Source organism: Delphinapterus leucas, chromosome 3, assembly GCF_059928025.1.
Source record: "Delphinapterus leucas isolate spDelLeu-1000000601 "Yukka" chromosome 3, BTC_Dleu_Yukka2, whole genome shotgun sequence".
Lineage (NCBI taxonomy): Eukaryota > Metazoa > Chordata > Mammalia > Artiodactyla > Monodontidae > Delphinapterus > Delphinapterus leucas.
In genome coordinates this window covers 133,970,563-133,983,111 of record NC_143131.1, presented here as the reverse complement: position 1 = coordinate 133,983,111, position 12,549 = coordinate 133,970,563, and the positions used below count along the sequence as shown (strand labels likewise).

At 38.6% G+C, this 12,549-nt stretch overlaps 1 protein-coding gene across 1 annotated transcript in view; it reads left to right on the top strand.

Annotated features, from left to right (window-relative positions):
* The window catches only part of HAVCR2 (hepatitis A virus cellular receptor 2), a 37,718-nt gene extending 25,519 nt beyond the window's left edge, over positions 1-12,199 (top strand). The window contains exons 6-7 of the mRNA XM_022590237.2: positions 3,950-3,986; positions 5,650-12,199. Coding sequence (XP_022445945.1) covers positions 3,950-3,986; positions 5,650-5,809 — 197 coding nt within the window. The 3' untranslated portion in view covers positions 5,810-12,199. The remainder of the gene's footprint in view (positions 1-3,949; positions 3,987-5,649) is intronic.
* The last annotated feature ends 350 nt before the right edge of the window (positions 12,200-12,549 follow it).

The window sequence follows — 12,549 nt, the reverse complement described above, 5'->3', positions numbered from 1 at the left end:
ATAGAACTATTAGTTTATATTTATACCTACAGGTGATTAGAATAAATACTCTTTAGTCCTTCCAAACCTCAACAATAATAATAGCTCATTTTTATTCAGTGCTTACCATGTAACAGGCATGTTTTATATTTATTATTGTCACCATCTCATATAAGGTGGATAGCACTGTTATTCCTATTCTCATAGCAGAGGAGAGTAACGTTTAGAGACAGTAAGCTTTCAAGGTTTTCTCAAGGTTTCAGAATCAATAAGTGGCAAAGCTGGAATTCGAATTCAAGCAGGTTGATTCTAGTACCTGTTTTTTTATCTTTTGTTAAGAAAATAAACCTTTTTAATTCATGAACATGTCCAGTTTTATTAGGAAGCACAACAACGACAATCACTTTCTTCTGTGCATTTTTCTATCTTATTTATTTCTCAGGCATGGTTCTTTAAAGAGGGGTAGCAGGTTCCTTTAACACTGGGTCATGCCCAGAGTCGCAGCGTTTGTATTTTCCTCCATTGTGACACTCAGCACACATATTTTATTTCTAAGTTACTTATCTTCATTAAAAAAAATTAAGTATGATTTATATGCAATAAACTGTATATTTAAAGTGTGTTCAACTTGATGAATTTCAATAGATGGTTTCACCCAGGAAACCATCACCGCAATCAATGCCCAAACACTTCCATCACCCCGAAAGCCTCACATACTTTTATAACTGTGATATATTCTCTTCTCTTTGGTGCAGAGACCAAGGCCTTATACCACTATTATTTTATCAGCTTTTCTTACTAATACATAAACATCAACTATGTGTAGGGTTACAAACCATTCCAAATTTTCCCAGGATTGAAGGAGGTTCCTAATGTGTGGGTTTTCAGTGCTAAAACTGGAACAGTCCAGGGAAAACTGGGATGAGTTGCTCATCCTGTGTGGCTTGAAGCTGCCAAGTGCTTTATGTGCATTAAATCCTCATAACTACCCTGTTGAGAAAGGTACTAATATTATTCTCATGTACCAGTTGGAGAACCAGTGTGCTAAAAGGTTAAGTAACTTGCCCAAAGCTACACAGTTAATTGATAGAGGATTTGAAACTGGGGCTGTCTTGCTCACCATTTTGTTACTCAGCCATTAATGGTAAATGGATTGCTGAGAGGAAGAAGCTACTCACCCCACTTACCTGGGTTTATGGAGAGATAGCAGTGGAGTTTGGAAATTGACCACATGAATATGGAGTCTACAGGTTGATAAGGAGCAATGACCACACCTGCTTTTTGAGTTTTGCCGAGGCCTGGATATTAGGGACTGTTCTGGTTTGTGTAGAGGGTATGCAAGCAGGGTGATGAGGAGTGGGAGAAGTCATGTTTTGTGCACACATATGATTACTCCCAAAACATGACTACATGGAGGAATAGATGGGAAAGTTGTATTCGATCTGCAGTCTTTTCCCTAGAAGTTGCTGGAGAAAATCATACAACCAAGGTGATAGGTTTTTAAGTCATGACATCAAAGCCATAAATTGGTACTCAGTAATGCCCAGCAATCCTGTATGTTTCTAGTGCACTGTCTGAGATGAGCATCACATACTTCATTGATGCTCAAATCTCCCTCGCCTCTCACTGCACTGATGTAGTATTAAAAGCCTGTTTCAACCACTTTGCCTCAGCCAAGACTTCGTTCTTCCTTTGATCACTTTCTCCAGAATCATCTCTCTCTCCATTCCTGTTTATGCTATTTTTATTAGTATAAAAATATGGCCTAGTTCACACATTTCTCTCCAGTGACTCCCATTTCTCTGCTCTCCTTTACAGCCGTATTTCTCAGATGAGTTGTTCCGACCTCTCACCCCTCCACACTCTTTAACCACGCCCCCTCCCAATTTAGCTTCTACACCTGAAGTGCCATGGAAATAGTTTCAGTCAAGCTCACCAGTGACCTCCATTTTGCTAAATCCTGTAGATACCTCTGTCTTCATTGTAGTACGCCTTTCAGCAATAACTAAGTTGATTCTCACTCATTCTAAAAAGTCTTCCTTCTCTTGGCTTCTGAAACACCAGTGTCTTCACTAGCCACACCTTTCGGTCATTTTTGTTATTTTCTCTTCTTCAGCATGATCTTTAGATGTTGTGATTCCCCAGGGCTGGCCCTTTTCCTCTCTCCATGCCCTCTGGCTGATGACGACCTATATTCCCATAGACTTAAATGTCATCCTTAATTTCTCTCTCCAGCACTCAAAGGTGTTGATACTGATTGGCCAGCTGTCCAGTTGTTATCTCCACTTAGATGTGTCCCACGTTGTGTCAAGAAAGGAGCTCTAGAGTCTATATTCCACCTTTTTAGAACCCAACCTCCCCCTCCCTGATCTTCTTCATCATAGTGTTTCATTATCATACATCTGGTTGCTTAAGCCAGAGAGCCAGAAGCCATCCTTGAATCCCCTCTTTCATCACTCCTAATACACAATCCAACTTCACTTTCCTGCACTTTCTCCAAATCATATCTAAAATCCATTCGTAATTCTGCATCTCTCTTTCACCTCCTTACTCTGAGGCAGTTCTCTACTTACCTCCTCATTTTTTCATACCTCCTTTTAATTCATTCTCCACACAGCAGCCAGAGTGATTGTCTTAAAACCCAGTCAGATCATATTTCTGGCCTTCAGTTATTTCCTATGTCTTAGAATAAAATCCAAACTCCTGATTATGACTTAGAAGGTCCTATAGTATCTAGCCCAGCCTCCCTCTTAGACCTTACCTTGTGCCACTCTCTTATTCCAGCCATGCTTTCAGTTTCAGCCACTCACTACTATCTTTACCAGGGCTTTACTCGATCCAGAATGCTCACCCCGGCTTTTCATTTGGCTGACTCATTCTCTTCTTTCAGAACTGAGCGTAAAGATCATTTCTTTTGAGAATTCTTTCCTGATTACCTTCTTGATTATCTATTCCAGTGCATTGTTGTTTTTTTTAAAAATTGAAATACAGTTGATTTACAATATTGTGTTAGTTTCAGGTATACAGCAAAGTGATTTCAGTTATATATATATAAAATATATAGATATATTTTTTCAGATTCTTTTCCATTATAGGTTATTATAAGATATTGAGGGCTTCCCTGGTGGCGCAGTGGTTGACGGTCCACCTGCTGATGCAGGGGACACGGGTTCGTGCCCCGGTCTGGGAAGATCTCACAGGCCGTAGAGCGGCTGGGCCCGTGAGCCATGGCCGCTGAGCCTGCGCGTCCGGAGCCTGTGCTCCGCAACAGGAGAGGCCACAGCAGTGAGAGGCCCGCGTACCAAAAAAAAAAAAAATTGAGTATAGCTCCCTTGCTATACAGTAAATCCCTGTTGTTTATTTTATTTATAGTGGTGTGTATCTGTTATTCCCAAACCCCTAATTTATCCCTACCCCCCCTTCCCTTTGGTAACCATAAGTTTGTTTTCTGTGTCTGTTCCTGTTTTATAAATAAATCCATTTGTATTATTTTTTAGATGTCACATGTGTGACATCATATAATATTTGTCTTTGTCTGATTTACTTCACTCAGTATGATAATCTCTAGGCCCATCCATTTTGCTGCAATACTTTTCTTTCTATTACATCACAATTTGAAATTATTTTATTTTTCCCACTTACTTTTTTTTTCTTAAATGCCTCTCTCACTAGAAGACAAGTTTCATGATGTCAGGGCTCACAGTTCACCTTTGTGTCCCTGGTGCTTAGCATACTACCAGACACGTAGTGGGCGCTCCCTACATTTGTTAAATATGAAAAATGCACCTTCATTACTTTCAGCATAGTTTATGTAATAAATCAAGACGCATATCAGTGGTTTGATTTAATTCAATCTAATAGGTAGACCAGACTTCCCTAAACAATCTTTGCCTCCAGTTAGCTCATTTTATTTATCTCATTTACTTTATGAAAGCATTTTAAATTGACTTTTCTTCGCCTTTTTACCTAGGGTATTCTGATAGCAAAGAGAAGATACAAAATTTAAGGTAAGAATAATGCGTGCAGTAGTAGAAGGTGGGAATCTTGGATATTCCTACTCTAATTTGGGCTTTGATCTTTGCTCTTAGAAGTCCTACCCTGAGACTTTGGGATCTAAATTTTTACTACTTCCTTTTTGCTTTAGGCCTAGATTTATGAAATGCAAATTTAACATGCTGCTCGGTTTTATTCTTGATCCCTAATCCCTCTAGCTTCTTTAGTCCTAAAGTTCAGGTAGAGAATTTGTCTCCCATTGATAGGAAATGCTTATATATTTCTGATTAAAGGGCTTTTTCAGTGAACTGACCCTTCAGCTGATTGAGTACTTACTACATCCGGGTTCTGGGTGGCCACTGGTTTATAGACGTGAACAAGAAACTCAGAATCTACTCTCAGGGCTTTTACAACCCAGCCCAGCTCTTCTTAACTCTGATTGCCTATTAGAATCATCCAGGGCACTTAAGCATACTATTGTCAACCCCAGAGCAAATAAATCAGAATCTTTGGGGATGAGGCCTAACCATAGGTATTGTTCTAAAAACTTTCAAGAAAAAAGTGATTCTGTCCACTGCATACTCCCTAAACCACTAATAATTTTAGACTAAATCTAGATCGTATAGTTATGAAGACAAAATAGTCTGCAGTAAAAAAGTCAAATAAGATCAAATAAAATATTTAATTATCAATGGCTTTATATTTTCTGTGTCAGTATTCTTTATTAGAGCTGAAACTTGAAATGTGGTAATATCAATAGGTAATATTTACATGCAATAATTCATTCTTTATGAAATTATTTGGTTAATGTTCATCTCCACCTATAAATGTAAACTCCATAGAAAATTAGGAACTTGTCTGCCACATTAACAACTGTATCTCCTAGCACACACCTAATTCTTAGTATGCGTTTGATATTTGAGGATTGAATGAATAAACGTTCCTTACAGCAGCCCTGTGAGATAGAGTACTTATTCCCATTTTATAGAGGAGGACCCTGAGACACTAAGTTTACTAATATACAGCCTCTAGGGGATTTTTGTGTTTTGTTCACTGTTGCATCTCTTGATGCATAGAACAGTATAAACACGTTAAATAGTTCTTGAATGAATAAATGAAAACAGCAAATTCAACTTACCCAAGATCACGTGGGTGGAAAGCAACAGAGGCAGAATTTGAACTCAAGTCTCATTGGATCCATAACACATTCATTTCTTTTACTTTTTGAAATTGTTCAAGCTGACATAATAATTGAAATAATAGTGCAAGGAACAGCAGAACCCTTCACCTAAGCATGTCATTTAATATTTTGTCACATTTACTTTATCTGTTTCTCTATTTACATACATATTTTTTTTTCTGAACCATTTGTAAAGGTGTTTCAGACATCTTGACATTTCACCTAAACACTTCAGTCTGCACTTCCTCAGAATAAGGACATTCTCTTAGATAACACAATGCCATTTTTATACCTAAGAAAATTCAGATTAATTTGAATTTGTGCAGTTATTCCCCAGACTATTTTCATTACTATTTTATGTTTCCCCTGCCTAGTCAGGACCTGATCAAGGATCATATACTGCCTTGGTGGCTATCTTTTCAGCAAAGCCCATTCTTTTAACTCTATTCCATGTTGCCTGGGATGCTTAACTCAACTGCATCACTTTATTTCCACAGCCTCATCACTTTGGCCAACCTCCCTCCCTCGGGGTTAGCAAATACAGCAGGAGAGAGGACACATCCAGAGGAAAACATCTATATCATTGAGGAGAACGTATATGAAATGGAGGATCCATACAAGTATTACTGCTCCGTCAGCAGTGGGCAGCAGTCCTGACAACCCCTGGGCTGTTGTCTTTCAACGCCACCAGATTCACCACTTCCTTTTGGGGTTTGGTGTTATCTTCTTTGAAAACTATGAGATGGCTCACCTGACTGGTTTTAGAGGTTCTGTCCTCGGCCACCGAGCAGAGTTTTTCCATGTTCTAAAGATAAGTAGCTCACCCGAGGATTGAACTGGGACCAGCATTGTACTTAGACAGGCACAACATTACCTCTGTGTTCCCGCCACCCAACTCGGAGGCTGCTAATCAGGGCATTAGAGCTCAAATGGGCTTTTATAGAGAGTAGGAATTCTTAATATGGGGTCTCTGGAATTCCAGATATTCAGTTATATGGTGTGTCCGTGAAGCTTCTGAAAATACAGGGGAAATTATGTGCTGAGATACGTGCGTGTCTTTTTTGGTACAGGAAGTCTAAAGGGGCCGCCGATTCTCAAAGAGCTCCGTGAACCATGGCAGGTTCGGAAACTATTGGAGTAGGAGTAGATGGTCTTGAAGGTTCCCTTTGAGTCTCAAGGTTGATGCTTCTTTGAATGTTGACTCTGTGGCAGTAAGTGCCAGTGCACAGCTCTCCTTGGCCTAAGTTAAGAAGACTGCCCAGCAAGGCCTGTGGTGTGGCAGGTGCTCCTGGAGAAAGAGGAAGTATGCTTAGTGTGTGTTGACAGGTTTTGCTTGGGGTGCACTCAGAGGGAAAGATCTCTGACCAACTTCTCCATTCATGGAAAGAACTTGAGCTGTGTTTCTCACAAAAGAAGAAGTAGTGACTGGGACACAAATTCTGTTTCCTGGTGGAAAGTAGGTAAAGGGCTCCAGCCATCTGTATTTGTCCCTGTCAGATCCCCTGATGGAAAGACAATGGCCCTTAAGCTTCAGTTCCAAGATGGTAGAGAGTAGGTCTATCTTGCCTATTTGCTTCCTCCCCAGTCTTGGCACAGCTCTGACACATAATACGGATAGAAACTTACTAAACATCTTTGGAGTGAAAAAATTAAAGAAGCAGAAAGGTAGATTTCTGGGAAGACTTTTCCATTGGAGAGCTCAGACAGAGCTTCACTTGTTGGGGAACTCAAAAATACTCCTAAGCTCCCTTTTCTGCTCTTGTCCAGCATCTGCTCTTCTCAGCATCCTTTCCCTCTCAGGCCCTTGGAAGTGTGTTATTGTCTTTTTTCCCCTTTCTGCTGAATGAATCAACAATAGGGACCTGTCGCTGCCTGAAAACTGCCTTCCCCAGGTGATGACTGAGCTGCTACTGCGTTGCATGCAGGAGATGTTGGTCACCAAGGATGCAGGCAGCCTGTCTGTTGCAGTGTTTGGGCTGCATCTGGGCAGTATTGGGAAGCACTGGCTTTCTACAGGGAGATCAGTTTGCAAAGTTCCAGGCAGTAGCTTTTAAACAAGCTGAAAAATTAAGTGTTTTAAATTTATGAAATTCTAGAGGGAAGGGACCACAGAAAACATATGAACCAGATTAATGATTCCCCCACAAAAGGGATTCTTATTCTGCAAAAATCCTTACACAAGAATATATATACAAAGGCGATCATTGCAATGGTGTTTGTGAGAGATGTTTTCCATCAGTTGGGGAATAATTGGTTATTGTGGTATGTCAACACACTGGCACAAGTAAAAAATTAGGTGGCTTCATCATTGAGCTGTTTTGCTAATTCAACAAATATTAAGTGCTTACTCTGTGCCAGGTTCTCTGGTGCTGGGATCATAGAGAGAGACCAAATAGACACATCCCTGACCCCACAGAACTTCTGATTGATCTGACAGGAAGGATGATTTCATTCAGTCAGTCATTCTTTCAGTGAACATTTTTTGTCGACTGCTTTGTGCCAGACGCTGTTTTAGTTCCTAGAAATATAGCAGTTAAGGAAACAGACAAGATCCCGACTCTCACAGACCTTGTGTTGCTTGTCAAAGGAGAAATCTATATTGCTAAGTCAAAAGAAAAAAGAGTTCTAGAATAGTATATATAGTTAATGCTAATTTTTTTTTTTGCCTTTAAATAATCCAGAAGAATATTCCCAAATTAATATGGTTATTCCACAAGGGCAAATAGTCAAAAGATAGTTTCACTTTTTGCTTTTATGTGCTTCTATAATTTGAATTATTTTATCCATTTTTTGTAATAAAAAAATAGATTTAAATACTGTAGCAATGTTTTCCTGTCCACCCTCCTCCTCATAGAAAGAAATTAAGACTTGGATAAGTTAAGTTCAAGGTCAAGGCGGGCAGTAGAGTGCGCCAGCACTCTAGACGTGTCTAGAGTGTTCCAGCAGAGATTGGAACCCTGGTTTTCAGGGTAGGATCCACTCTACATCAATTATTTGTAATACAGAAGATGGCAGAAAGGGTAACAAACTATCAAGCTACCCCAGAGGGTCTGGGCAATGGCAAGTGGTCACTTAATTAAAAACAATGTAAAAAGATTGAATGTGTGGTTTGCTCTTAGAAGTGCTTAGGATTTTTCTCCCAGAGCTCTGCCATAGAGACCCACAGTACAAGAAGAGGCTCCTTGATCTCTTCAAACTGAAAAATTAAGGTCTTACCGTGTTTTAACTGCCTATCACTTCTAGTGTTAGAATTCCCCAGGCAGAAATTCCAAGTGGTTTAACCTGTCATCAATTTATTTGGGGGCATCCCTTCATGCCTAGTCCCATATAAATTTAATTCTCATTTAAGCTTGAATTTTAAAAAAAACTGAATACAAATTAATTTTCTGTCCAGATTTCTACTGAGAAAGTCTTTCTAGAGGTAAGTAGAGATGCCCTTCGTGCTGTAATTTTTAAGATTTTTGTCATCCTTTTCTGGGGCTCAGTTGGGAAGTGGGAAAAAGGAGAGGGGCAGCTGGAACACTTGGTTGGAGGGTTCTCAAGCTTCAGGAGGGCTCAGATTTTGGCCTATTTTCAGTGGAAAACCTCTGCAGTGGAGCAATATGAGTTTCAGGATTCTAGATCCTGTATCTTTTTTTTCAGTTGTATTGACTAATTATAAAGGTCATTCCAAGTCACTCTTTTATTAGTAGTAGTTTTCTTTTGTAAATTCTTAGTCAAACCCCTTCTGCTTATGGTGTGCCTCTTTTTCCAGTGAAAGCAGTGATGTTTAAAGAAAAAAAAAGTTATTTAAGCTATTCAGGTGTGGTGGTGGCACTGGGACATCTGTTTAAATACCCACATTATTTTAATATAATTGTTTTGTGGATGGGTCACCTTTGGAAAATATTTTATTATAGCTTTATAGTCTATACTTAACAACCTGCTTCATGATAAGTTGACATGTCCTTTGTAATTTCTACATTTTGAAATTGTACTTTTTCATGCATTTTACACCTAGTTTGTGTAAAATAGAAATATTTCACACTCCAATGCAGTGTTATCTTCTTTTGGTCAGTTCTGAAATATCCTTATATCCATATATCTATATTGAATCTGTTTTAAATTTTATTACCCAGTTTTACTTGCCATTCCTGTTAACTTGCATGCAGAATTTAGTTTTTATTCTGGAAACCCTTAAGTAAAAAGTAACAACTGTAAAAATATAGGTGAAGGTTGCCATACTAATAATGTAGATTTTTTATTCATTTCTTTATCCCAAAGTTCACCACAAGATCTTAGCAAAAATCTCTTGACCTTAATCTGAGGGCTGAAGCAAGGAGCCAATGGTGAGGGGCTTTGAAAGCTGCCAGCTGCCCAGGCCTCAGTGAAGTCCTCAGAGGGGTGATGCCTTTCCTGTTCTCTCCAGCAAGCCTCCTACTCCAACAAAAATTCCTGGTAGCTAAGCAGCAACCAGACAGCCTCTAACCACCAGGGAAGAAAGGAGTTTTCTGAATAGATGGAATTTCAGGTGAGAACTAAGGAATATGACATTTAGTTATCCTAGCTGCCTTATTTCAAGCAAATGTGTTTACAAGGAACTCTGGGTGGGCAAGCTAACTTGGAGCCAATTGCTTTACAGTACGTTGAGACTCTGAGTAAGAATCTCTAAGCAGAAAATACATCTTGTTAGAGTGCTTGTTTCCCTTTTTTTTTTTAGGTTTTTATTTTGAAATAATTTGAGATTTGCCGAAAAATTGCAATGATAGTACAAAGAGTTCCTGTATTCAGCAGTTTTTTCAGTTAACAGCTTATATAACCATGGTACCATTTGTCAAAACTAAGATCTTAACATTGGCACGTGACTATTAACTAAACTACAAATTTTGCTTGGATTCCTACTACTGGCTTTTAAATTTTTAAATTAAGTGCTTTTTGAAAAATAGAGTTTAAATTCAAGGTGAAAGTCCCTATTCCGTGTCCTCTCTATCAAAATTTCTCCCCAGTCCTACTCCCCAGGAACAGTCCTTCTAGGCCAGTAGAAATACAGTGTTGTTGTTGTTTTTCATTTTAAGTCTTCACAATCCAGTGAGTGTTTTCCATTTAGAGCACATCTCCATTCTGACTAGTCACATTTTAAGTGCTCAACAGCCACATGTCACTATTGGCTCTAGAATTAGCAAAGTTCTGGGCCATTCTCTATTTTTTGTCTCATATACAGACACACACACACACACACACACACACACACACGCACGCACACACGGTAACCTAATTTCTTCCACTGCTTATAGAAGACCATCGCTCCATGTCAGAATGGGACAGCAGCCTTTACTTAGATAGCTATGTAGTATTAAGTAGAACAAATGTGCATAACCTATTAAATCACTTTTGCATGCATAGATGTTTAGTTGGGTTTTTTCCACCCCCCATTTCAAATAAGGCTGCAAGGAGCACCCTTTATTCAAAAACCTATGTGCATTTGTGTACTTCCAATGTATATGATTCTGGATATGGAAATGCTGTGTCAAAAGATGTGATTGTATTTGAAGTATCATGACAATAGAACAGTAGTATATACATATATATATATATATATTTTAACATCTTTATTGGAGTATAATTGCTTTACAATGGTGTGTTAGTTTCTGCTTTATAACAAAGTGAATCAGTTATACATATACATATGTCCCCATATCTCTTCCCTCTTGTGTCTCCCTCAGAACAGTAGTATATTTTTGAACAAATATACCAGTCAGTGTATTACTAAATGCATATTATCTTTCTCAAGGCAGTCATTTTAGAAAGCAATTTATTTCAACAGTGTTCCTTTCACTCAAAGTAATTTGGTTTTGGTTTTTGAAATTTGACTGAAGAATCAGTTTAAGCTAAAATAACTAGGCCAAGTGACTCTCGTAGGCCTTATTCCTTTGTAGTCACATTTAATATTTATTCACTCATTTATTTCCTCCCTCCCTACTCCCCTCCCTCCATTCCATCCATCCAGTTCCACTTTTGCTTTCCTAATAGTTTGTTCTCCTCACACAGCAGCCTAAGTATTTTCTTTATCTTTTTTAAAACTCATCAACCAGGTTCAAATACGCTGTTATTTAAAACCTTTCAACAGCTCCACCAGGGCCTGAACTTTCTTCTGACCTCACCAACCCCTCCTTTTTTTGTTGTTTCATCAACACTGGTTTCCTTTCTGCTTCTAGAACAGACCAAGTTCTTTCCGGTTCCAGCACCTTTTTTAGTGAACTTGTGTCCCTCTGTTTAGAATGCTTCTTTCAGACTGTTTGCAGAGCTGCCTTTCTCATCTTTGAGAAATATCATCTTAAATATCATCTAAGAGCTTTCCCTGAACACCCTATCAAAAGTGCCAACCTGCCCATCTCTATTCTAGTTTATTTGCTACGTAGTTTGTTTGAATCTGAAATTCTAATTGTTTACATTTTTGTGATTTGTCTCCCCCAGCCCTCAACTGGAAAGTAACTGTCACTTATCTTATATCTTAAGGACCTAGTGCAATGCTTGACCTGTAGTGGGTGCCAAATAAATATTTGTAGATGGATTGAATGAATGAATGTATGCCTGCTGTACTACAGACTCAAGCCACAATACAGGCACCACAGATACTACAAAGATTTGTTTTTCCTTCAAGGAAGTCAGAGTCCATCAGGACAGCATGATGGCCAAGCAAATGATTATAATAAAAGGCAATAAGCTTTGGCAGACCTGCATACTAGATTCTGAGCGATGCAGAAAAGCAGTTTTTGGTGATTTCTTTTTCTTTTTCCTGAAAATACTAATCCTTGTCTTCACCACTTCTTTAATTTAGCTCTGTAAAATTCCAGCTGACTCTCATTGAATAAGGATAGCCTGGCACATAGCAGACGCTCAATAAATATTAATTGGGTGAATGAATTAAGTGATACAGGTGACATGGATTCCAACAGCGGACCTCCAAAAACCATATAGTGACCCAATGTATTTCCTACTTTGTAGAAAAACATGTGATTTGCAGTGTAAGCCCTTGTATATTTATTAAAGCATTATTTTATAATCGTTCATCTTTCTGGAGGCTTGGTGATGTCTGAATGTTGCTTTAGGCAACTTAAATTGCTTTCTTTTCTGTCTATCTGGGATAAAGAAAAAGATGGTTGTAATTAGGCTGTGAAAAACATGTTACACAAATGTAAAAGACTTCCACTTTTGTAAGAACCTGCAGTTTTGTTTTCTTTAGTCAAAACCCTTTACGTGTATTATATAAGCAGTACATTGGTACATTCTTGTTGTAAAATGCTCAAATGATACATAAATATATAGCCTTCAACTGAAAGTCTCCCTTGCCTCAGCATGTTTCCCTACCACAGAGGACACTGAATAGTCTGATGGGTATCCACATACATCTTTGCTGT